This window comes from Chiroxiphia lanceolata, chromosome 1 (genome assembly GCF_009829145.1).
Source record: "Chiroxiphia lanceolata isolate bChiLan1 chromosome 1, bChiLan1.pri, whole genome shotgun sequence".
Classification (NCBI taxonomy): Eukaryota; Metazoa; Chordata; class Aves; order Passeriformes; family Pipridae; genus Chiroxiphia; species Chiroxiphia lanceolata.
In genome coordinates, this window is record NC_045637.1 from 141,485,396 (window position 1) to 141,513,116 (window position 27,721).

General features: G+C 39.4%; 1 protein-coding gene across 6 annotated transcripts in view; it reads right to left on the reverse strand.

The window, feature by feature from the left end:
- Nucleotides 1-7,042: 7,042 nt before the first annotated feature.
- NRP1 (neuropilin 1) overlaps nt 7,043-27,721 on the reverse strand; it is a 113,092-nt gene continuing 92,413 nt past the window's right edge. For 3 of the 6 annotated variants that reach the window (XM_032686077.1, XM_032686096.1, XM_032686107.1), the window contains 6 exons: nt 25,565-25,624; nt 18,337-18,474; nt 14,277-14,551; nt 13,703-13,796; nt 12,052-12,111; nt 10,254-10,804 (listed from right to left, as the gene is read on the reverse strand). In XM_032686077.1, the coding sequence (XP_032541968.1) occupies nt 10,518-10,804; nt 12,052-12,111; nt 13,703-13,796; nt 14,277-14,551; nt 18,337-18,474; nt 25,565-25,624 (914 nt within the window). In that variant the 3' untranslated portion in view covers nt 10,254-10,517. Of the gene's footprint in view, nt 10,805-12,051; nt 12,112-13,702; nt 13,797-14,276; nt 14,552-18,336; nt 18,475-25,564; nt 25,625-27,721 lie in introns of all 6 variants that reach the window. The other 3 variants (XM_032686068.1, XM_032686085.1, XM_032686103.1) reach the window with 3 other exon arrangements.

The following is a 27,721-nucleotide window of genomic DNA, read 5'->3' on the forward strand; positions in this document are numbered from 1 at the left end:
AGCCAGAGCAAAACCAATTTAAGAAGCAAATTTAATAAGCCTGTAGAAATCCAGGTTGAATTCTTAGTTCTAGGCTTTGAATAAAGACATGACTGGACACAAGTCTACCTAAGTATGAGGGTAGGATAAAACTTCTTCAAGGCCTATCAGAATTCTGTAGGTAGCAGTGAATGACACAGTGATGAAGGATCCTATCTTCACCTATATCTTCTACCTATCTTCACACTATGCATTTGCCTGCACTACTGAAACTGAACCAGTAGGTTTTGAGAATCCTACTGTAACTTAAGTGGTTAAGTTTTGCTTCTGCTAACTAGCTAGCAGGTGAACCAATGCTTTCAGAGGTCAAAATGAGCTATATTAAAAATCAATCAAAGCAGTTCAGATCTCTGTCCTTGGTCAAATCAACCAAACCCACAACTAGTTTGTACACGATTAGAGGTAATTAATTTCATTTTGCCATCTAAAATATAGTCCTTTAAATTCAAACAATTAATTTAAGATACTCTATAGACAAGACAAATTGATACTGTGAAAGGAAAATTCAGGTAGGTGTTAGAAGCAGTGAATTTAACTCACACTTTGGAGATGATTCCACCTTAGACAGTGATAGATAAGCTAAATTATACTCTTGAAGATTAATTGGCTAGATTTGTAGTAGCATCCCATGCTACTGATATATTGATCATAAAATCCAGCAACAGCTCTGGAAAATACAAGAGACAGAGCTGGTGGTAAAGGTACTTGACAAAGACACTGGATTCAGAACCATCTGTGATTGCACAGCCACATTGTTGCTCCTGTCTGTGAGGTTGAAATGTACATTTTCCGTGTCATTTAATGTTGTTTTGCACTATGCGAACACGATTTGTAATCCTGTGGGGACTATCACAATATAAACATTAAATACAAATTCTTTTAGCTCAAAGAATATTGTATGCATAAAGTAGTAGAGCAAAGTATTTGCTGAATATTAAAGACTTTCTCAAATCTGAGCTAGGAAATGAGCTAGAAGAGCAACGTGAGAGCAGTCTGAAAATGATTTTGCCTGTAGAGATGCTCGTTGTATTTCTAAGTGCATTACTGTCACAAGGAATCCGCAAACCGGACTAAAACATTCAGACGTTTAATAATTGCACACACCTCCACCTTTAGGAAAACCCTCCATTCTACTACTTCTAATGCTTCTTCACCTTCTATTGTAGAATCATGGTTCCATCTCAGGAGATATGTATATATGTGTGTTTGCCATATTTAATGCACAGACAATGTGTCATTGGCTAAAATGTATATATTGTTAATCAGCAGCAGCTCCAAAGAAAGCTGCTAAAAAGGTTGAAAGCTGCATCACCACTGGTGTCTAATGAAGTGCTTTCACCAAGTATGTGCCAATATGAAACCACAAAGGTCAGACTTGTGCTGAGCTGTACATTATATCTGAAGCCCAGAAGAAGCGGCAGTCTGTATTAAAGTTCACAACCTGTGTGAAACGAGACTTGATTAAAATAATACAGGTTGTTAGCTCTGAGATGGTTCTTTATTTGAAAAGAACAAATCTCACCACACGTAACTGTGCAGTATAAAAAGCACTGAAATCTTCTCATGTGCATTTAAAGCAGTGCTTAGCATTGTAATGAAACGCATGGTTCAGTTGTAATATGGGGTCAGTAATGCAAGGAGCAAGAAGTATAGCGTTAAATTAAAGAAAATGAGAGATCTGACTGACTATCAGTTTAGCACTATTACTCATGATGAGAAGTAAAATGAAGTTCATGACCCCATCTACTCCGCCTCTATCCTCTGCTCCTTCATGTCCTTCATCAGGAAGCACTTCCTCAAGGAGATTCATAAATCCATAGTTTTTCTCCAATGAATTGGCACACACTTATTCTAACTCTTCTAACCACCATACTTCTATAAACAGAAAAAGAAAAGCTGCTACTCTGAGGCAAGTTACTACATCCTTGCAGTAACTTGTGAGATGTCTGGTATTTTTCTCTTAAACTAGATGGTGACACCCTTACAGCAATTCTCCATTCTGTCTATATAGTGCTGCACACATTTGCATACAGTACACGAAGAAACAAATAGTGCTCATATAAGGTTTTAATGACTATTATAATGCATATAACCTATTTATTACCCAGAGAAATAAGCTGGTAATGGTTTATTTCAACCTAAGAGCAACGTGATTTTTTCCAGAAAGCAGCTACCATTTAAGTTTTCATAAGCAAGAGTACTAACGGGATCTTTGGTAAGACACTTACGCTATAGAGAAATCCATCTTTCGCAATAATGGCTGTTAAGAGCCATAAACTAATTGTAGATAATGGCCCACCATTCAGCAGCAGTAATTCAGCCACTTTATCAAGATATATGGTTTTAAGTTGACCACTTTAAGACCTCAGTATGCATGAAGAAAAGGGAATAGATTGTGAAAAGACTTGTTAAAAGTAGCAAAGATGGTCCTTAGTTGCCTACAGATTATGGCACTGAAATAAGAGTCTAGATTTCAAGTGAACTTTCAATGACCTTCTATTGCAAATAAGATAGTGATGCAAAACAACCAGCAAACCAGGAGAGACTAGGGTAGCAGAGCAGCACCAGCTGAGTGAATGGGAGGTCTGGTCCCACACTGGGCTTCCCAAGCTGGTAAATGGGAACTGGGGTGCTCTGCACCATGCAAGACAGAGCTTGGGGAAACATGGCTTAGTTGGCAGGTGTCATCTTAAGAAGAAAGGCCTAAGATACGCAAAAGGGAGATAATATGGTCAACAACAATAAAAATACATTTGAAATATATGCAATGGGTACAAGGTGGTATCACTTCCTGCAGGTAACCGTTTGGAGAACGTGAAAAGGAGTTGGTGTTGAGGGTCAGAGATGTTTCACATGGAAGGTGGTGGCACCCAGCATCTCCTTGCCTCAGTTTCAGAGCTGCATGATAACATTAGGGCGTGAATTAGTCAACATGAACTGTAGGTGGGACTGATCTGTAGTTCAGTTCCTTCCTTGCTTTGTTTCCCATCCTCTGATGACTGATTAAAAGAGAAACTAGTACCTAGAACCTAGAGTAAGAAGGTTCTTTCTGATTTACTCTTAACATGAATTATTTTCCTGCTTTTCTTCCATTTTGTCAACCATGATTGGGTAAACCAATACCTTCACAACCTGCCTACTTTGATAATCCTGTGCTCCCATCACTTTGCAGACTTATTAAGTCTTTCCAGATGTTACACGGTAATTTTTAGAAGGCTCCAGTGACTGTCTCCTTACTGCTTCACAGACATCTCAGATATCACCTCCAACCAGTCTGGTGACTTTCCTCTTTACTCCACAAAACCATGTTTCAAAATAAAAAGAAATTTATTTTTCTTTACATGTTCAATGGACTTTTTTCAGTCATGTAGACAGATATTGGACAGCTACCTTTTTTGGTTTTTTTTTTTTTTTTCTTTTTCTTGCTGGTAGAGCTGTGGGAAACACAGTCTGATTAGAAGGTTAAAAGGAGAGAAAGATAAAATACTGGGATCTAGTTAGTAGTCTCAAAAGGCAAAATGAGAGTGACCCACTGACCCACTCTGGTATGCTAACAGTTATGAAGCTAGTAAGTAAATATTTAGTAAGAAGATTGATATCAATATTTAATTAATGTAAAGATATCAGGCCCCAAGTAGAAAACATTGAGGCTCCCTGAAAGTTAGATTATCTATTAAAGATGTAGTGTCTGTGTGTTTGACATGGAGTACACGTGCCTGGCAAGGATGTGGAAGAGGAGATGTGGGACGAAGTGGGCTCTCTCTCTTTTGACATATGGTATGTGGGGCACTGGCTGGGCTTATTTCGTGCTGTGCATGCCTTAGTAATGCATAGGGGGATGTTATAAAAGTATTTGAGCAGTGAGGGAAGCATAAATTGCACTACAGAAAAATATATTAACAGTAGAAAATCATAAAAAACAGTAGTTTGGCCCAAGCAATTTACTTCTGAAACAAGTGGCATAAAACAACATTACAGAGGGAAGGGAATAAAGCTTTTCAAGATGAAAAGGACTGATGAAGAATGCCAGTCTATAGCTCTGAGATGCTACCCGTGCCTTCCTTTTTTCTATGACTGTGAATTTAGAACTGCATAGGAGCTGCCAGAGACATTTCTGTATTGCAGATATTTTTTGAGAATTGTGAATGGGGTTTTTGTTGTTTGTTTGGTTGGTTGGTTTTTATTTTTAATCAGAGAAAAAGGAAGTAATTTAACAAGGGACTTTTCTGATAATTCTCTTTGCAGCTCATGCCATCTGAAGTACTTTTTTCCTCAGGCAAGTCCTTCATCCTCCAGGCTTTCATCATTAAATCCCTCAGTCTTTGTTATGGCAGCACCTGACAAACCCTGCCAAACATTCTCCTTACCTTCTACCCTTGAGAGCAACACCTGACCTCTCTCTCGGGTATCAGCAGTGCTCCAGTGAGGTTATACTTCCTTTTTCAATAAGACCCACCTCACCCATTATGGAAACACAACTCTCTGTAATAAAACACAGTGCATGGTGCACAGTGATGCAGTACAATGACAGGGACATGAATCAAATGTCTGAGAGATGAATAAAAACAATGTAAATTTAAATAGGAGAATATGATTATTGAAGATGGAATTAGGTTTGGACACATGATAAGGCTCCATCCATCTGTGAAAAATGCCAGAAGACTTTTTAATGAGGTTTTCAGTTATAAATGTTGAGACACCATCAGTCCTGAGGTGATAAGATTAGAGCTTGATTGTGTGTAGCTATGAGAATGAAAATGTATATAGAGAACTGACCTACTGTGGAAAAGCAATTAGGGAGTACAGAGGGACTAATCAGAAAATAAAACAGCTATTCAATATATCCCATGGCAAAAAAAAAAATCAGATACACTCTGTTATAATTTAACAGACACTTGTAGATAACATTGTGGTTATGGGTGACTTGAGGCACAAAATGATATAAAAGAAATTAACGTTCTAATAAATTAACGTTGCTTGAACCAATATGCTGTGAGGCATAATGTATTGCAAAGGACGGCACAATTAAGGAACGGGAAGGGAATTACTTCTGGGATCTAATGTCCAGATGCTATGATCTGAAAATCAAACCCAACTTTGACACTTGACTTTGACAAATTGGTTTAGAAGAATTGAACTGGAAATGGACTAATTGTACATAAGAAAAGACTTATGAGGGTCAAAATTAGAGCCATATTAGTACGTACCTGTAAGGTCTTCACATGCCTCATAAAAGGAAGGTTATGAGGATGGAGGACCTTCATCTCCACTGGGACTGGCAGCCTTTGTCCCAAGGGTAGGTTTGCACAGATCGGCGCTGCTGCCATTTCCATGGTGCCAGTGGGCCCTACCCATCACCAACCACAGGCCAGTGGTGCTGCCCCCACCCTCTCCTGTGCCCTGCCAAAAGTAAAGGAAATGGGACTGACCATGTGGATGCTGGATCAGGGATGCTACATTTGATTGGTGAAACAATAATGGGGTTTGCTTATCGCTACCTGACAAAGACCCTTTTTACAGACCATGACCCTAATATCTGTGCCTCAGAGCTATGCACTCCTGGCACTGGTTGTCTGTAGCTGACCCATCTGTTATTTCCATCTGCTCTTTTTTTTCTTTCAAGTTTACAAGTTATCTTCTAAAACATAATTCAGATCCCATTGCACTATTTTTGTCTTTTCTTTATGCAGCCTATTTAGTGTGGAAAACTGAAGATTTAGTGCTAAGTGCTTGTTAGCTTCCAGGCAAATCAATTTCCCCTAAATGAAAGAAAGAGAATTTTCTTAACTTTAAATACTTGTCTCTCTTTCCTGAACTTCATCCTCAATGGATTCACTTTATAGATTTCTTTTTTTTTTTCCACTAATTAATTCCATCGCCATTTATTTTCCCTCAAAGAGCCCTGTGGCTGGTTATCACAGAAGCAAACAGAGTGCAATGAAGTACATTTCTAAGGAATTTAGGTTTAGTGATTCTATGGACTTCACAACTGCCTTTTGAGAGCAATCCCTACTCCAATCAGAAAGCAAAGTTTTGCTCAGGTGCTTGCTGTATTTCCATGTCATGTTTTAAACAGGTACCCACTGCTCTCTTGTCAGGAGACAAGATTCAATATATTCTTTTCAAGCGTTAATGATGATCAAATATATGGTAATAAGTACAATACTCCCAGGAGTAGTAAAGTAGCTGAAGTAAAATGTTTGTACTCAACCTAATGACATCCTGACAGTATGTGCTTATTCATGTGTGCAATGTAAAGAAAAGATATGTCAATCTTTAATGTGCAGAGTACTGAGTATTAAAAAGAAACAAATTACGTAAGTATTGCACAAAACAGGAAACGTGCAATCTACAGCTTCTGATCTGGATGCAAACTTCTTGAAGATCTCCCTACACACAATCATTTGTTCCTCAGATGAGTTTAGCACCCAACTGAACGACAAATCAGGCCCAATGGGCTGCCCTGGATGCATCTGCTCCCATCAGCAACTTTTGCTCTGCACTGGAAGATTTAGCCATGGTTGGGTAAATCCCAGTGACTCCAGTGGAAATTTGAAGGGACCTTATCTGTACAAACCTTACCACCAGAGCAGAGACTTAGTGGAGCAACACCTCAAACCAGACATTACTTGGGAGTAAATCTCACCCCCACCCAAGAACAAGCCACAGGGAGGGTGTAACACCTGCACAGGGTGTTACATTGGGCATCCCATGGCGTAAGAGCAAGGGTGGCAGAGTTGTCCTCTTAAATTCCTGCTGTTTGGCTAAAAGTTAGGCATGTCATCAGAGTGTACTCCAGCAAGGAAAGAGAAACGGGCAGGCAGAGGTGAATCTCTCTATCCTAAAACACAAATGAACCCACCAAAGTGTCTGTCTGTTGGAGCTGCCTACCAACAAACGTAGTTGGGATTAAAACATTGTGCTTGTTACAAGATGCTAAATAAAACCAGCCATTTAATAATACCAATCCATTTTAGTATAATAAAATACATCAGCTATGGGATATTTTATGAAAATGTTTAATTCAACTGTTTCTTTGGAATGTAGTAGTCATAGTTTGGAAATTTAAGTTACAGTTCAGTTCTATGTGGTTTTTTTATGCTACTCAGTGTCTGAGAATACAAATGTCATTTAAAGTTAAGGCTTCGCTGTTCATTTTGAAACAACAATTTACAAGTGTCATATTGTCATAGAAAATAAAAATTTCTGTAAAAAAAATTTGCACAAAGTTTTATGATGGTACAAAACATGAAGCAATAATATACCAGTAAAATGAAATCATTTTACTACTGAAGATTTTTATAGTTTTTCAATAAAGAAAAAAATATGTTATTTTACACTTTAAAAATTATGAAACAATCTAAAACAATATAAACTGAACATTTTGTAACACTGCCTTTACAAATTAATAACTTTATAAACATATAATTTTTTTAAATATATTTATCAGTGCAAGATACTTTTCAATGTAAAGTTGCAGTATCATTTTTCCTTTATTGAAGGGCAACTTTCATTCTATTACCTTCAGAGAAATCAAATCTTCAGTGCTAGATCCTCATTATCATAGTAAGGTCTGAAGAACACAAAGGAGATATATTTCTTTTTATGTTCACTATTATCAGTACATTAAAAGAAGGAAAAAACCCACCAACTACCAGCTTTTCTGTTCAAATAGATTAAGACCCAGAGATGGTCCAGAATCCATTGAAATCAGTGGGAATATTTCAAAAGGTTTTGAGTTTGGGCTCCCCAATGGGATTTTCTCTTCAAGGCAATATAAGGATATAACTCTTAGTCAAGTTAGTGGACTAGAAGTCTTTTCAGCTAAGGAGAGCAGGCCCTTAACTCCTGACTCACACAGTGGTGGTGTGCTGAAAATAGTTTTGAATAATCCTTTTTTCTTTGGGTTAATTAACTAGCTGCTGCAATACCATTATGGACAAATTACAGTGTTAGAAACCAATGAAAATTCTACCTTTTGTGAGTTTGTCACTTGGGACATCTCATGGACTAATTCTTAGGCAAAACTTTCAGGCCCTAGGTGCACTGTCTCACCTGCTGGAGGACCCAAGATTGAGAGGTTGGGGAGGTAACTCTTTCATGAATATAATGTTTGATGACCTGAAGTGGGTATTTGGACTTTCCTGATAGTCATTGCCTTTAGGACTCCTCTGAAGTAGCAACTGTCCACTTTTTTTTTCTACTGGATCTTCCTTTAAAATATTTTCAACTTCAAACCTCAATTTTTACCTCCTGTCTCCCTCTCTTTTCTTAAGTTTCTGGGTTACTGGCAGATTTTCTACATATTTCTCTTTTTTATAGCTCATATTGGTGAAATTATACGCCTCAAAACATTTAGTTGATAAATAATGAGGGTGGATTCTGTTGCTCCATGTAATTCAAGGCTGAATTAGCCCTTCTTTAATCCTAATCCTGGACAGGATATTTCATTGTTCTTCTACAAAAGCAACTTTGGAAAAGACTAACTCAGAAAGTCCCAATCACTTCCCTGATTCTACTTGGGAAATTCAATGACAAAAAACACGCATCCAGTACTTTGGCAGGATGTTCCTTTACTCATGTTTGCACTGGTTTTATCTGCTGGTTGGTAGATACCCAGGGGAAGGTGGAAGCTGCCTCCCCAGTTATGGCTGTGCTGTGTGCAGGTCACTGCAGAAAAACCAGGGGCTCCCCTTACACCTGTAGGAGGGGAGAGATCCCCCTGCTCCCCTGTCACCTCCTATGGACCCCTGTGGGACACATGCTCTTCATTCTTTTTACCCTGTTGGACCAGCTGCATAGGCTGCTGAATATTATTTGTCCAATAATATTTGCCTTAAAATATTTAAAAAATTGCCACATAATTGTCAAACACATTTTTTCTGACAGCTTATAGTACTCAGTTCACTGAATTGGCCACTGTCTACACTTCTGGTCAAACAGAAACCACCTGGTATGAAATGCCAATTGGATATAACGTGATGGTAAGAACATACCTTACATACACTGTGGGATTTCATTCTGCCCTCAGTACCCACAGTAAGCCCAATTAGCATTGATTAGCATGAAAATACACGTACACTGAGAGAACAGAACTCTGAGTTCAGGTAGGGGCAGGAGGAGGAAAGTTTCTCATTTTAAAGGCAATCTTCTCAGTAAGGGAAGCATTTTCCCCAGTGTAATTAACAGGCAAGCTGTTCAGGATAAAAGACATGTTTCATGACATCAGGAAAAAAGATACTGTCACTTTATGCTGTTAAGAAGAAACCCAAAGTTCGACTTTGGAGGATAAAGTTAAGAATTTTCCCTTATTTTTTAACACAAACTCTAGTAAAATCCTTTGCCATTACCAGCAAGTTAAAGCTGAAGTTTTCTTTCCTTGGCAATGGCAAATGCTTATGCAACTTACTCAGAGAGACAGAGAGAAAAAGAAGAGAAAGGGAGAGAAATTTTACATTTGAAAATACATTCTATATGAAAGAACAATAAAAGGGGATATTGCAGCTTTATACAAAAGGGTCAAGAGACATGAAGTTGAAATACAGAAAGCAGAACAATTGAGCCAGGTTGTCAAATCTGATTAGCCCTTGCCTTGGTGAGGCTATTTTCTTACTCTAAAATATACTTTTCTTTTAGTCAGTGAGCCATCAGAATATGATTAAAGACAAGGGCATAACTGCAGAGAAGCTGTAGTTAATGTTAACACAATGAGAAGCAGTACAAACAAAAAGGCACTTGAGAGGACATACACTAGCCAGTGCCAAGGACTTTTTTTGTTTCATTTTTAGGCAGTACACTTGGTTACCAGTTGTGTCTGATGATGGCACATACTCTTTTATGGAGTTCACAAGCACAAAATTTAGTACAACACTGAAAAACATCAATAAAATTTGACTGTATTGCTTCGTAAACAGAGCTGACACACTATATCGGTACTGACGCAGCAGTACTTTCAAAAACATCCTAACCCTTCTTTGCCTATGCACAACACGAGCAATTATACACAAATACAGGTGCAGAAGTCCACTAAATTGCTGTTACTCCAATATTTTCTGGGCACTGAGCTACAGACAGCATGTCCATCCAAAGGACCCCACTGAATACATTTTGTGACAGCATCTTGGATTTTGCACAGTAAAAACAAAATTATCCATTAACGGAAAACAAAAGAGAGGGAGAGAAAGAAAGACAAAATGAACTATAAGTCAATCATACTTGGTCTCAACACCAGCATTCGATTATTTCAAATAAAACCAACAGAAAAAGCAGACTGTACATGATTCAGGTTGTTAACACAGATTGTTGTCCATGTTCATCGGTTACACACTCACTGAAGCTCCTGAGAAAAGCTTGGCTCAGTGTCATCAATGCACTTTTCAGCCTGTACAGTAAAAGATCAACAGTTCCCCAGCACGACCGAGCTATGTCCTTCCATCCCGATTCAGATTCTCTGAAACTTCTCCAGTCGCTTTATACCTTCATGCTTCCGAGTATGAATTCTGTGTGTTTAGTTTATCTTTTTTCAGTTTTACACCATCGACCAGTTCAAAATTATAATTCTCCAGTGCAGACAAGTTCCTCTCTGACATCCCATTGTGCCAACAGGCACAGTACAGAACAACTCCACAGATGGCTCCTAAAAGCACCCCGAGTGCACTCATGGCTATGATAGTAATAAGGATTGGATCTAGGGTCTTCAGGACATTGCCTGGTTTCCTGGAGATGTCATCATAGTCCTCGCCCGTACGGTAGGGAGGTGTAAACCCTGAAATGGAGTGAAGAATTGCAAAATTTTCAGAACCAATCCTAGTTAAAACTTTGTTCGGTGAATTGGAAATTTTGAGAAAGAACATCACCTTTTTTTTGACATAATATGTTTCTACATAATTTTAAAACCTAGCTTCTTGGAGGTAGTCAGAAATAGTTGAAAACTATAATGTGACCCAAATAGCTGTTGATTTTTTCCAAACTGTTCTTCAGTCTTTGAATCTGCTGCCTATTAGTAGAGGTCTGATTCTGCCTTGGATTAAGTAGGAGTCTTAGGAGCAAATAACCAGGCCTTTTGATTATATTTTACCAGGTTGCAGTATTTAGCTCAAAAATGTTAATCAAATCCTATTCAGCTCAGTGTGAGAGTTTATAGCCTAAGACAGTGGTTGGGAATGTCCTTTGCATCCTTTCCGCTTCAATGACTTTAGGATTGGATCTTGAAGTGGAAATAGTGGCAGCACTGACACAGAAGAGCACTCTGCCCCCTTGTGTAAAATATTCACTGGGTATCATAATGTTTTCCCTCAACCCTTTCAGTTTATGAAAATGATCCAACAGCAGCTAACCCCATAATTGTTGCACGAAAAGCCCAAAAGTCTTTTTGGACAAACCCTCTTTCACTGAAACCAATTACAGCAATCCCATTGACTGTAACAGAAAAAAATTAAGCTCATTGCCTGAAAAATGCAAATATATTTTATTATTGGGACAATATGACAATTATGATTCATTTAATGATCCATTTACAGCTATTATCATTGAAAATGATAATGCTTTGCTAGACTGGTCATAAAATGACATTTTCAACCAGGTCTGTGAAACAATTAACCTGAAGAGTTTTGAGCCCAATTACCGAGGCATGGTGTGAGTCATAAATTGTAAGATATAATGACAGTGCTTTCTACATCAGTGGACAAGCCTTCTAGATAACCAAATATTGAGGAGCTATAAAGTGCATGCATATATATGTATATAATGTAACAAATAGTGTATATAAAATGTGAAAGGTTTGAAATAGGTAAAAATAATAAAAAGTCCATAAGATATGACATATAAGAATAAAACTACTACTTCCTTTAAATAAATGTAAGCCTTCTTAGTGTCTGATCCAGATAAATCAAAACACCTTAATACAATATGCAGTTAGAGAGCAAATATATAAATAAATGAATAGAATGTACGAATTCACACTAAAATACATGTTAAAATTAATTCCCTTTAAAAAAATAACACAATTTTTACCTGTTTGATTAATATCTGGCTCTTCTTCTTCATCTATTTCATTCTCCACATCAGTTGATTCTAATGAAGCAAAAGAATTGACATTGATTATTAGGGTTACAAACACTGATTGACTACCATGCTGGCAATAATGGTATAGCAGATTTTCCTGTGTCAGAGCATCATTATGGCGGCTTGACAGAACTGTTCATTATAATGGGCTCTGAAAATTAATGGAGGAAAAAAGAAAGATTAAAAAACTCCTCTCCGCCCAGTCTTGGCACAGTTTTAGTTATCAGCAGGGGTTTTCCATGCCTGGAAAAGAGAAATCAGTGTGATGAATTAGCATCTCATTCACTGTATTTACAATTTTGGAGCCCAATTCCATAACACTTCATCAGCATAGGCATAGTTAATCACAAGAATAGTTTCACTGACTGCAGCGAGACCACTTGTGTTTGGATTTCAGGCTGAGCTTTTGGATTTAGCTCCCTCAGGCCAGAAATCTTTGTTCAACATTTTGTTTGAAAACCCAAAACATGTGAAGGTAGGAGAGGAGTCAATGTCCTTTCTCATATTGGCGCCAGGTAAGTACAGTCACTGCAGTCCCAGCACCCTCCTTGGCACCGACGACACTGCAGGAGGACCAAGCAGTGTGTCCTGCCTCTCTTTCCTGCTAACTGTCACTCTGGTGGCATTTGATGAACCCCAGTGTTTGGACTGTGTGATAAAAAGAGATTGTACAGTTTTCTTATTCTGCAGTGAAATTACCAGATAGCTGAAGGCTGTCATGTTATCCTTAAATGTATTTTAGCTACAAAAGGTGAGGAGCACCCTCTATTACTGCTCTCAGTCAGGTAGCCAACTCACATGGCATAAGTTTATCTTCCTAAATCTAATAATTTCTATTCCCTCTTTTACATAAAAGTAATTGCTTCATCTCCACTGTGAAGAACAGCATTCAGTGCTTGTGTTTATCTGGGGCTGCTGCTGCCAAATTACGTGCAGTATGCAATGTGCATATGATCAGCAGTGACTGGAATAACCCAAGACTGGCCAGAAATAAAAGGACTCAAAGAGCATCTCAGGAATAGCCTGGCTCAGATGTGGGAAAGGCCATGTCCTAATATTACTTTGTGTCCTGCATGTCTGGGAGCTGACGACTACAGCAAATGAGCCACAGCAAACTCAGAATGACAGGACAGCAAAGGACAGAGCAGGGGCCATTTCACCCTGTCTGCTTATCCTGTAAAGGCTTCAAATGCTCCTTTAAAAAAGAATTTAAGTAGGCTTGGTAGTAAGTGACCTAAAAAGGGTGAAGAAATTAAATTGGATTTTGAACATTAGTTAAAACAGGGAAGAGCATTAGGAAAAGCAGAGAAATTTAAAGACGGCATCAATATGAAATACAGGGAGAGATGTGAGAATGTGAACATGCTGTGACCCATGTCAGTAGGATGCCAGTTCTGATCCAAAACACTGCCATTCCAAGGTGACAGCAGTGGCACTTACTATGAATAAAGCTATGGGCTGAATCAGAATGTTTTCAATGGAAAACTTGCCATATAGCTAATAATTATCTATCTCTTTCTCAGAGAAAAAAGCAGCTATCAAAACAAAATAAATAATGTTTTGGATGAGAATTCTCTATGTTCTTGTTTTTTACACTTACTTCGGCAATCCTCTTGTGCTACGTGATTGTCAATTTTAATATCATCCACAGCAATTCCTCCAGTTCCTTTTCCAATTTCTCCCTCAATAACCACCTGGTAAAACAAGATAATATTAACATTGTTTTCACGTTAGCACACAATTGCAGCTTTCAGGATTTCTTAATTAGTTGTTAACACACATCTTCACCTGCCATGATGTCACATCTACATGTACTTTGTTTGTGGCCTGAAAATCTGCATTGCCTGCCTTTATGAACTTATACACGCAAATGTAAATTTATATACTGTCATAACTTCATTACAGACTTCTACATCAGCAAAACTGTGGCAAAGAGGCAGCTTTGTGACTGATGATAAATGATTTCCAAAGTATTTATTTGGCCTTCGATAACAAATTGTTTGCATCACTGTAATCTGAGATACCATGAAATATTTCACTATTATTAGTCACAGCAAGCCACCTCATCTGTAGGTGTAATACTGTCTACACAAATCCTTCAGTGACATCTTTTGCTATGGTGTATAAAACATGACCTCAGCTCTGGTAGTTCAGCGGGGAGCAGCCAAGCTCACCTGGTAGTGTTTCACAGATTTGTGGAGAAGAACACGTCCTTCCTTCCAGTAGTTTGCCTGGTGCCCACTCAGGGTCCACAGCACCTGGTCATATTCATCTGGCTTTTGGTACCGCAGTTTGATCTTCAGGGTGCCCACGTGTGCGCCGGACATGTGGTACCAGAAAGTCATGCAGTGGGCAGAGTTCTGCGAGGAAATCACGGGGCTCAGCAGTCGGGCGACTTTGCCTTTCTGGCTTTCATCAGCTTGTGAGTAAATGAAATTGCCATCTCCTACTGTGACAGAAGGACTGTGTTAGGAATAGCCACCGGTTTTAATTTTCTTTGTTAACACAAGAATCCCTGACCACCCCTGACCATTTTGCTTTCTTTCCATGCTGACGGGTCAAGCATCACAAATGAGAATCAGACTGGGCTGTTTCGGGAGCTCTAGGAAAGCTCATATGCTGTAAGGAGAGTGCCACCAAGATGTTCAGAGAGCTGGAGCACCTGACCTATGAGGACAGGTTGAGAGAGTGGGGGTTGTTCAGCCTGGAGAAGAGAAGGCTCTGGGGATACTTCAGTGCTGCCTTTCAGTAAGTAAGGAGGACTTATAATAAAGATGAGGACAAACTTCTTAATAGGGCCTTTAGTGACAGGACACAGGGTAATGGACACTAAAAGAGGGTAGATTCAGATTAGACACAAGGAAGAAAATTGGTGGGTGATGAAACACTGGCACAGGCTGTCCAGAGAGGAGTAAATGCACCATTCCTGGGAATGCTCAAGATGAGGTTGGAAGGGGCTCTGATCTAGCTGAAGATGTCCCAGTTCATTGCAGGGGGCTGGGACTACATGCCCTTTAAAGGTCTTGTCCAGGATCCAAACCATTGTTATTCCATGATTTCCTCTCACCATCTCCTGTGCTGTTCACTGGGATGCTTTGTGCCGAGAGTGAGCTGTAAGAACACGCTCACTACATGACACACACAAGGCATTTGCTTTTGCTCAGGGAAGGAGGCAAAAGCCTGTTTGGTGTGACAGCATATGCTCCATTACTCAGCGTGCACCTCCTGAAGGCAGGCAACACTAGGCTGGCTAAATAAAAGTCCCTGGGGCCTACTCTATGGTAATTGCGCAGAGAGCTATTAAAAACCCTCTGTTTAAAGTAATCTGTACTTGAGAAGGCAAGATTAGAATGGGGAAAACACTGAAGGATGAAATGGCTTCGAATAGCCATGGTCAGAGATCAGGAACTGAGATCTAAATAGTGTTCCTAAATAGAGTCGCAGATGCTGTCTGACTTACGCCCTTGATTTTTCTAACAATATACTGGGCACTATGTACTTGTGAGCCGTTTCTTGAAAGAGGAAGATTATGGCTGGTACGTTCCGAAGAGCATAATGGATTTATACATGTTGAAATCTGAACACCTAATACCCTTAACTTGGAAAATTACTTTCTTAATCACGCTGGGAGAGAAGCATGTGGGAGTGTGATTAGTTTGGTAACAGAAAATTGCTTAGTAAGATACTGACTATAGAGAAGTGGTTCTGATTTACACCAGCCAGACATCCATTCCAGTCAGCTTCTGAACAGATTCTTTGCTGGGAATTGTGGTGGAAAAACATGAAGTTCATCCTGGTGTGTTTAAGAATAGACTGTATGTGCAATGCACTCACACAAAAGGATGGAGACAACATTTATTGACATTGCTATAAAGATATTTTGAAAGTAGGTAGGACAAAAGTAATAAGAAATACTATTGCTCAAATGCCGAAATAAGTGTACATTTCTCTGTTTATACCAATGCTTAAACAAAAGGAAATTAAAAAGAGGCAAAAGATGTTTTGGAAGGGTGGTCTTTAATCAGCATTGGTGTTTGTTTATACATGATATTCTTGAATTTCATGTGAAATAGTATATAATTGATACTTGCTGGATAGCAATGGTATAGTCCAATGAAGATGGGAAGATGAGTATTGTTACTCTGGGAAGTATAAGAAGGACAGGGTAGTAAAAGGTGAACCAGGAACAAAGAGGAATGGGATAAACCCAGTGGGTGGAAGAAGTGGGCCTAATAAATGAGAATGGAAAATATTTCTTGTAACATGAGACAAGGATGTTTTGTTTGGATTTTTCTGTGGGCAGTTAGAGGTATCCTGCCCAATATGCATGTTGAAGTATCTGGTCTTAGAAAGAATTTTACAGGGAAAGATGATATTAAATTGTCAAAAAAAATCATGCCTTCTTTTTTTCCTCTCTTACTGCAGTAACATCTTGTCCAGCTTCTTAAGCAGGAGTGGTTATATCTATATGCTCTTTCCAACTTTGCTTCTGTGCAGAGAGCAGCACAACATGTGCAAAACTCATTAAAGAATGGTAATAGGGAAATCCAGAGGGAAGAAAAAAGGAAAATAATCACAGCATTAGGATGACTGTCTCAGTTGGAAGACCTAACACCGGCCAGATTTAATCACAACATGTATAATTTGAAGTGACATACAGTGTATCCTGCTGTCTTAAAGCAATTGCTGTTGAAGATGACTTCTGTGGATTTTCTTCAGCTTTGTGCATGTGGCTGAGAGAAAGATGTGTCTGGGAGTTGCTCACTGTGGTTCTCCCAACACATAGGGTGGCCTTCCTACATAGTGGTGACACTGAGGGTTTGTTTGGGACATCAGTGCCATCCAGACTGCTCATGGTCTGCATTCACATCCACCCCATTCATTCTGTACCTGCTGGCAGGTGAATGGCAAACCTGGCAGGTGAAGGTGCTCTTTAAGGAAAATTTTGGAAAATATTGAAAGTTAGTGCAGTAGGAGAAAAAAGGGTGGCCTGTAAGACTTACTAAAGCTACAGCTCATGGGACAAATGTTTTTTGTGCTAGCAAGGCCCAGGGGAAACAACAAAATCTCATTTGAAGAATATAATTTCTTCATCTCTTGACTGAAGACAGGTTCAGTCTCTCAGTAATCTTTGGTGGCAAAGTGCAGATAGCTCTCATTTTCAGAATATTATTTCAGAGCTAGGTCAGGAACTCTTTCTTCATTGTCTTAATTAGAGCTTTACTTATGCATGCCTTTTAGATTTTGTCAGGCTCTGGCTAACATAGCTTTTAACCTCTTTTCAATGTCAGATCCTACTGAGCCATTTCACTTTACATCAATTTTTCCACCATTACAGCCTTCACTTCAGCTAACTGCATTTAGTTAATTTGATACCATTTATTTGTACAATGCCATTTATAGTCAAAGTATTACAAGTTTTTTTTTTCCCTGAAACTACTGTACTTGTCTTAAGATTCAATTGAAAGTGTCTCAGAATTTAAAAAGTCCAATTTTGTCTAATTTCCTTGTCATTCTCATTAGGCAAAGGGTAGCAGAAGTGGGAAGGGGGATTCATCTCAACACATTTGATTAATCTGCACGTATGCAAGCGAGAACACTAAAGTGAGAGGCTGTGCAGGTCACACAGTGCCCTCCCTTCTCCACTACCCTGCAGCATATTTATTGCCTAATTATGCAGAGCCATGAGTTAGATACTACAAAACAAACCAATCAGTTTCCCAGGGTGATATTTCTGGAAAAACTGAGTGTGAGCAAAGGATGGCTATAATCTCTAATTCCTGCTGGAAAGGAGAAGAGCATGGTAATACATCAATCTGGGAAGTTTCACTTAGAATACCTTGCTGTGGTGGGTAGTCCCTCTAACTACAAGCAGGAATAAAGTGAGGTTTGTTCATGACTGTATCAGTTGGTCAGTGATATTTGCAAAATACTTGTTCATTCAAATATTTTTCTACACCAGATGATGGTCATCCAAAGGCAAGTCAAGGGAATATCTTCAGTTTCTAACAATAATCTTTATTCCCCAACAAAAAGTATAATTACAGTCAGCTGTAACTACCTATAATAGATTAGGTTTCCTAGAGAACCATCTTTTTGACTTTACATACTTCAACTTTAGCTATAAGATACTTTAGTTGTAATTCTCTCTCCTGTCATTTTTGAAGACATGTTGGTATTAAACAGAACAATCTCTTCCCATGTAAAATGGCTAAATCATGAACTCATGATTACCTGTGTGGTCTTGAATTGGCCCGGTTTTACTGGTCAGGATTGCCCACCTTAAATCCACCTGGTTGTCGTGCTCCCAGTGGCACAAAGTCTTTTGGGATCCCCAGCCAAAGGCACAGTTGAAATTGTATAGTGGTAGTTCTGCAATGAAAGAGGGAAAAGGGGGAACAACATAAGATGATTAATTTTGTACTTCAAAACAAATGCATACAATTGACCATTAATGGAACCATTCCTCCTTAAACTGTGAGAAGCCATAGCAAGAGCAACCCTTCTGGGAAACAGTTGAAAACTTACTATTTTTTGTAAATGGAGTGATTGTTTCCTGTCTCTTTATGACCCATATTTTGGGATTTTTTTGATTGATTCTTGTGATTTGCCTACATTACCTGATAACCACGTTGTAACATATATGACTCAGAAAGATCTGGCTTACTTATCAGATATACTTTCTGGTATTTCTTTGCCCTGTAATGGTGCAACATTTTGCAACAACTTGCAATGAGATTTGGACAAAAATTAGAAAAGACAGAAACATTAGTGGAATGTCCTTGGCCAGGAAAGAATTTCGGGTGAAATCTGCAGTATGTGGCTTCAATAAGGAACTCATTCAGCATCTTCGAGACAGTTAAGTAGGCCCACAAGATGGCAGCATTGAAATGGACAAATTGAAAGGGAAAAGGGACAAATGTGGCTGATTGCCAAATGAACTCAAAATAAGCTTCAAAACAAGCTCTGCATAAAACAAGGGAAGTCTGGCATTATGGTCAGGATGAGATCATATCTTGTCTTTAGCTCCTTTTCAATTCTGCCCAAAGGTTTAATACATAGTAGCTTATTTTCTTCAATAGAACTTGGAATTTAAATGGAAAGATTATATGAAGATAGCACATAAATCCCTTGCATTTCTCATTTTCAGAAGCAGTTTGAAATCTTTTGAGCTTTTGCTTCCTAACACATTGGTGTGAACTTTTATCTCACCTTGAGCAATGACAACTCCCAGTAGAGCAATACCCTTCCCACAGCAATGTGACCAAATCTTGGAGTCTTTTCTCAGTCATGACTCACGCCTTATTAAAGGAATAATTTAGGTTTACTTTAATGTGATGCTTTGTGCAAGTATAAACTAAGAACAAAGGACTCTGTGCTCCCATCAATATCAGCTCTGGGGGAAGAACTGTGTGTCTTGCCCATTATTAATAAAAAAAGTCATGAAAGATAATGCAACCCCTAGAATGAATTTGTTTATTGTGGGAAAATAAGGAGAAATATGAGAAGTGTGTTGAGACCTGTGGTTGGCCTGACCTTTGAGGTGGAGTTCTTCCAGTCTGAAGAAGCAAAGACCTCCTCCATGTAGTGAGCTGCCAGGGAAGACTGGGAAGGCTTTTGAACTCACAACCCAGATTTTAATGGAAATTAAACTAGAATAATCATTTCATCAAGACAGAGGAAACCTCAGGTGAGTAGGTTGAGACAGAATGGATATAAAAAGGGTTCATCTATCATTCTCTCCTTGCCTGCTGTGTCCTTGTTTGGCAGGTCCTTGCTCCCAGACAGTTTTAACTCAACTCACTAGATTCCTGCATTGCAGCCACTGTGCCCTCTCTCCTCTGCCCCCTAGAAAACTTCATTCTGTCAGCAGAGAGGTCTGAGCCATGGCAGTTCCTGCCCCTCTCCTCTGCCTGTCAGTGCCTTTGCTGTGCTGGGGCTCTCTGCACAGAGCTCTCATTCCTCACTCCTTCCTTTCATCCTCCCCATCCCTCCTGCCTCCCCCCTCTCTCCTGCTGGCCTCCAGAGGGGTCTACTCCACATTGTCACGAATGCAGCATCCTAGTTGGGAACAAATGAATTAAACAGATAATGTCTGGCACAGGAATTCAATGTGGAGAAAAGATGTTTCCTGGAGCACCCTAGCCCTTTCTAGGAAAGAGGCAGATTGTGGTGAATAATCTCTCTTTGGGCTCAAAATGTTGAAGAAGCAGAGCTCAGCCTAAGCATGACTGCAGAAAGGCAATCCTTTATGTCTGTTTCTTCAGTATATGGGTTTTTTTTCTAGACAATGGGGCTAAGATCAAAGACATTTGCCCAAAAGGGGACATCTGAAAATCAAGGGGAGTTTTTAAAGAAATAGAATGACAGTGCAATGAATTAAACGGTTTTAAGATCATGAAAAATAGCCTTTCATTGTCAAGGAGGCCTAGGGAGAGCTATATTGCATGTCTTTGACATCAGAGCCATGAGAGAGAACTTTAGAAAAGGTTTTAGAAAACGTAAAACAAAATTAATCTTATTAATCCCAGAGGATTATATTATGCAAAGCTAGTGATAGCCTGTGTGGTATTCAAACCATAGCAAAGGAGAACAGTAGTAGATAGATCACATTCATCTGAAGATATCACACAGCATAAATGAACACATAGCTCAAACAGATTGAAAGGACTAGTATTGTTCAACTCTGAATAAAAATAAATAGCAGAATACACAGGAGAAGTATGTAAATGAGTGAAGAATCCAGAGAAAAAGGAATACAATATTCTGTTTTTTCCATTTCTTAGCCTAGGAACTGTGAGATACTCATTGAAGTTCAATGTGGATCAAAGGACAAAAATTCTCACATGATGTGAGCTGTACTTGCTCCCTCAAATGCTCCTAAGGCTGAACACAATTCAAAGAGAACTGGACACTGAAATGAATAAGGAAAATATCCAGAATTTAACTGTTAATTTTAAGCGCAGGAAGTGACAAAAGCCTTTCGCTTTATGCTCTGAGGACAGCTCTGAACATTGAGATTTGAAGGAGAGTTTCAGAACAGAGCTAAATTTCACAGCCCCATCTAATAAATAGTTTCTTACACTTTCATTTGAAATATATAGTCCAGGAAATTGGCAAAGAGCCTAAGTCTGATATGCTTTGGCCATGTCTGTGTTCCTTGGCTTCAGACTCAGAGACAGCGTGGTGTAGCATAAAAATGAACTTGTTTTCCATGCAGAAGTTTCCACTGAAACTGAGAAGAATTTGACTGGTAACCTGCTCTCAGTTAGCTATTCCTTGCTAGGTTCCATTTGTTTTCTGAAAAGTGACTGTGTTAATATATTCCTTAGACAATCACAGCAATGGGATTGAAGGTCAAAGACAAGCCATTTCAGAGTGCTCTTATTTTATGGGCTCCTTAAACATGCCATCTCTTATTGCCTATTCCTAAGTCTCTTCCAATCCTTCTCCCAGGGACTCATAAAAAGAAAGACAGACCTGCTAGCTAATTAATAAAGGACACTTGTAGTATGAGGATAGGTTCATTAAGGTTCAGTATGGACAATGGATTTGCCCCAGCAAAAGACAGACTAGTTCAACACTTCTATTAAAGGTCTCAGGGGGCTGATACAGTAGCTCACAGCAAGCTACAGGCAATCTGTGCTCTTTGTCCTTGAACTACAGCTTGGCAGCTCTGGTGGAAGGAAGGAAACTAGGGACAAGTAGCATTTGTTGTGCTCCCTCTGCAGCACTGACCCATTCCCCTGCTAGGATAATTCTCCTGCCAATAGGTGATTGATCTCTTGGTTTGTGTGTATTGAGAGGATGAAGAAAACCAACTATTATGTAATCAAATAGCAGCTCAGATGAGAATCTGAGAGGGAGGTGTGATGAAATCCCATATGCCTTTTTCAAGATGTAGGGTACGTGATACTGAATTAAAACAGATTTATCCTCCCAAAAAATAACCAACAGCTGTACTTTTTGACCACATCTTGCTCACAGCTGGGACCATTACTGCACATGAACAAGAGAGTAATTCGAAAATCTAGTTGAGTGAGTTTCTTGCAAGTCCATCAATCTTTCATGGCCCACAGACTTTGATATATTTTTATAAATACTCTAACAAAAGGCAAAAAGGAGCAAGATGGCATTAAAAATGCTATGAAAATTCTCTTATAAGATGCTCTTGCCAAAGGGTAAATCAACATTAAAACAGGAAATTACAAACATAATTTGGACCACTTCAAAGTAGTATATGTGGTTTGATTCATATTTGCATTTCACCTTTTTATACCACTTATGCTGGCAGCACAGAATTACCTTAAATGATAGTAAATGATAACTGCTTTAATACCCCTGTACTGATGCAAAATTGCCCCATCATAAATTAGAATCAGACCTGTTTTATCTTTAAATTATTTCTTAGCATAGATTTTAATTCAAGATTTCTTAGTTATATTTTTCTGAAATAGCTGTTACATGTGCAAAAACCAAGGTACTTTACTTCTTGGAACAGTGTGCTTTACAAGAGACTTGAGTTATACACCGAGAGCACATACCATAAGTGAACAGCTTGCTTTGTATGTAAATAGCTCGGAGACAAGCATTTCAAATAGTCCTTTAGAATTGAAAAAGATGTGTTCAAAAAGACTACATGTTAGCAAGTCTTAAGACTGAGGCCTGAAAGGTATTTACTTTGACAGACAGATTTGTTAAAGGCATCTTTAAGTTTGAGGTGGAAAGTAGATCCCCTCTTAAAAAAAAAAAAAATCCAAATCTTTAAACATTTTTAGCAGTTTGAAATCACAATAATTTTTTATTTTCTTTCAATTCAGTCTCCTTGAAATGAACTGTAAAAGTTGCCTCGATGGAAAGCTTGTTTGTACACGGAGGCTTTCCAGCTATTTGCTCTTAACAGTTTCCATAGTGTATGAAAGCTGGTTGGAATGGGATAATCTCAGGCTTTGACACACGCAAGCATGTTAGTTTGGGATAACAAGATTAGGGGTATTTGCAGGCTTGAATGCAGGCAGTAGGACAGCGATACGTGGCATTGGCACCTATTGCAAAGTACCTGTGCCATGGCAGGCGCTGCTACCGAGGGGGCTGGTCAGTCTCTGTCCCTACTCACTGTGGCACGAGCTGCTGTGGCCAGCACTGGCACCGTGTAGCTCGTGCAGGGTTACCCACTGGAGCCTGCAAACTGCATCTGATCTGGAACAGCTCTTTGGCTTGGAGTTCATAATTTACCTCATGGTGTATTAGTATCTTAAGGTAAATCACGCCTTAGAGGGAATTAAGGCCAAAACTGAAGGTTCAGTCCTTGGTATGTTAAATTGATACCTTGTTCAGCTTGAGAATAGCTGAATGAGTGCTCTTATCCTCAGGCAGCTGAGGGCCAGGGGCCCCCTGAGCAGCCCTGTAACTTCAAGGGCAGTTTAAACTACATTATTTGTAGCTGACACAGCAGACTCTCTCCCAGCTGCGTGGCCCCTCACTCCAATGTGCTCTGTCGTGCCAGCCAGGTCTAGTCATGCCCCTTCAGCAGAAGGAAATGTTTACACCACCCCCGTGCCAGGAGGGGTTTCCCCACGTTGAGGGAAATTTCTGTCTGCCCCTTTTTGGGAGTTTTTTGGCTGCTTTTCAGTGAGGGATTATGAGGCAGCTGGAAACCTTTATGTCTTAAACTGGAGATTCTGGAAACCTTATTCTTATTTATTAGCGTCTGACTGATCTCTATCTATGATCTTTGTAATGTGCTGCCATGTGGGAGCCTGGAGTTTGGGATGTGAACTTGTCCCTTATTCCCCGGAAGGAAATGGTTCCTAGCAGCACAATGCAGGGAAGTAACACTGGCATACTTTGAACAGAGCCCCAGAAACTCCTTTAAAAGAGAAAAATCTTGGCACATCACGGAGTAAGCAAAGGTGGTGCAGGAGGGAAGTAAGGAGAGAAATGAGTATATCTTAATCTCTGGCAGTAACAGCCAATCTGTTATTGGAGAGTCCCGCCCAAGCCAGGGGGACTAAACACAATTTGCAAACTCAGCTGGCACTAGACAGGAGGGAGCGAAACTGTATTGCACAGAGGCACTTTCTAAATTTACAATTTGCTTAAATGGTAGAAGATACTTAAAAAACCCCCCTGTAAATAAATTCTTAATTTCATCAAAATAGAAACCTAAAAGATAATTTCAGACATAAAAAATAGAGTGCTTTACTCTAAATCCGTTGCACAGAATCCTTTCTTCCTTAGCATCCCCCACCCCTTTCCAAACTGTGGGATCAGCAGCAGCCCTCCAACCCTTCAGCAAGGCTGACTGTGGAAGAGCAGGGTGGAGAGGTGTCCCATGAGGATGGGCCAGTTTGCTGTTGTGCTTCTCATTGCACCACAATCCCCCTCTGCTCATAAAGTAGGGTAGAGCTAGAAATAGTGTATGCTGACTAAGCCAGCTAGATGACACTGGAGACAAATTTTGAGAAGAGTAAAAGCATTGGCCTCTGCAATATCTGAATGCAGAAGCTGAGAGTGGGAACAACGCCTTAGCTAAGTCAGCTCTATCTCTTAATCAGGTCGACACCATCACTGTCCTCTAGGAAACTTTTGCATTATTAGTCCCTTTCTTTCACTTAAAGCAAGAGTGGATTGTTGTCACATGGTTGAGGAAACAATGATAAACATTTACCCACCCTGTTAATAAATCATTTGCAAGACTGTGCCTGACTGTGCTTTAATGGAGGAAATGGGAGTAACTGAAAACTGACCTCTACTGCTTCACAGTTATTGTTGCAAAGGATTTTTAACTCGTGCTCATAGTTTTTCGAGTTTGGCTTTTCTACTCAAATCTATCCTCTCCCCCAGTTCCAGTAAATTGTACAGAATATTAAAAAAATGGCATGCAAGCTGTGGAAGCAGCAAACTAAGGAATTTAAAAGCTGCCAGTTACTGTATTAAGTAAAAAAGGACTCGCCACAAGTGACAACTTGGTTTTCCCTTTTCAAGTTCATGGTAGCAGTTTATTTTGAGAAAACTTGCTAGAAAACAATATTGTAAAACTGCCAGCTCCCTGGTGGAGAAAACTGGCAAACTTTACTTGTCTTAGTTTTGTAAAACCATGGATATAAATAGTGAGTGGGCCTGTGTGGCTCTGTTTTTGTTTTCCCAGAGTTTGCAAACACACTGTGTCACTGACATGCCACATTTAAAGAGTGCACTGTGTGATTAAGTTAGTTTAATTTTGTCAGCATTTGGTATTTGCTGATGCAGAAGGAAATCTTGTTCTCTGCTGTTTCTACATGTGGATGAAAGGAATAAAATATTTACTGTACAGAGCTAAGAGACCAGATGCTTCTTTACTTCAGAGACTTTTAAGGAATGGGAAGTCAGGAAGTGCTGCAATTCATTATTTTGTCTCTGGCATGAAATTTGGATATGGAATTTATTGTGGTTTTAATAAGAAAAAAGAATTCTTTTTTACCTGGTTGTAATGTATTGTCAATTACTGTTGGCTTTTCTGTATTCAGCACTGTAGTCCCACCTGGAAAAGAAATTATGCGTATCATGATACATGGGACACAACAAAGGACACAGCAGTCATTAGGAATATCCTATATATAAACCTGAAATATTGCCATCTTTATTAGACATGTAGGTAACTGAGTATGTGAGCTTAGGCATGAAAATATGACATCAAAGGTCTGGTTTCTTTTATCAAAAAGGAATACAAGGACTCTTCATTAAATAAACCTCTATATCTTTGGAGTTGTTGCAAACACCAACTAAGTAATCCTCACCATGTCCCTGTGGCTGTCCTCGGTTTATAGACACAGATTTGCTCCAAATGACACGGGGAGTCAGCGACTGATGTTTATGGTACCTCCTAGGAGTCATTACTGTGTGCATTTACTCATTACATGTTGTTTCTCATATCAGGGATGTGAGGTCCTCCAGCCCCTGCCATACTGGTTCCTCACCAGTTGTTTCATATATTGTTTCATAGCTGTGTTGTGAGACCAGCTCACAAGAGAAGTACATGGGAATTGCCTGACTTTAGGATCTAAGGCAGGTCTCAAAGTGAAGGAGGAATTAAAGACCTCCCCTTTGTCCTTTTCTTCAAGCAGATAAACAAGAGGTGAGTGGGGTCATGTACCTCTCCTAAGCTCACTAATTGTTATTTTTAAAACACTTGACTTTTTAAAGCAAGCCTCAAATTATTGATAAAGGAAACAAAAAGGAAATTAGCACAATTATAAATGCACAGTGGGGTGCTGATTACCAGTCAATGGCTCCTCTTTTCTCCGGCAAGCAAGTGCTTAAAGCATTATAGAAAGGATGACTATGATGACTTCCAATGAGAATGAATGCCCAAGCTGTATCAGCTTTATGTTTGTGAGAATAATCTGATGGGAAATGCTATAAGCCACGCAAATAGAGTAGCTCTGTATGGGGTCCAAATAGAGCAGGAAGGAATCTGGCCTCCAGCACAATTACAGTTAATTGCAAGGGAGGCTTCATTGTGATACTCACATATGTGCAAGTGCTGTCACGAAAGCAACTCTAACAGCCTCTAACAGCCATACCCACGAGAACGCGGGTGCCACACTTGCATTGGGAAAGGATAAAAGAGGGTAAGGCACTGATGAAATCCCCTCTGCACTGCCCTGATACCCTTAACCAGCCACAAGACTTACATACTTGCCTTCAATGATTTTGGCAGAAGAAAGGCAAGTTTACAATTAATTTATTGGTAAAATCAGTTCTGTGCTTTTTAGTGTTTTAAGTAACTTCAAAGGTACAATGAAGTGTTTCTCCAGGGTCCAGAACAACTGGGCACCCACCGCCTGGGGTTTCTAGCTGTTGTAATAATAAATTATACTAAAGTGTCTGCACCTTTGTAGAAGGGCAATGTAGTAATTTTCAATATTAGTACTGAAACAGGTTCAGTTCCTCAAAAGAACTGGTGCTCAGAAAGGCCAGTGGCTGTTCCCTTGTCTTAGAGATTATAAACTGCTCCATAAGCTCAACCTGCAAAAACTGCCATAAGGTTTTTCTTCTGCTCAGTGAGCTTTCCCTAAGAGACATGTTGGACGCATTCCTGAGCTCCTTGAAGTGCAGAGACTATGAGTGAACATGGAAGGCGCTTGAATAGATCTCTCTCTTTCCCCTCATACAGCCTCCATCTATGTAAAATATGTCTCTACCTACTGGGCTTTGCCAGACCGTGTAGGGCTTTGCAGTGTTTCCTGACCTGGGTCTTTCTTTTCTAAAAGTTTAGTGAATTACCATGTTTAAACACCGAAAGATTTCTGAGTTACCTTAAACACAACACAGACTATTTTGTCAGACTCTCCACATGGCTGTTTTCAAAGGGAATAAGATTCATCTGGGGCACAGATTTGAAAGGCAGTGACAGTGACCGTGCACTGTCTCTTTTCCACTCAAGACTTGTTTTTTCAATTTATGATTTGCAACATGCAATTACAGGAGACACTGGCAAAACTCAGAAAGGGTTTGATGCTGAAACTGCACTCTCATTAGTATCTGCTGCCTGATGTTCTACTTGGTTCTGTCCAAAGAGCCAATCTCTTACCTAAGCTTTCCCAATGTCCTCTGGGACAGCTATTGCCAGATTTTA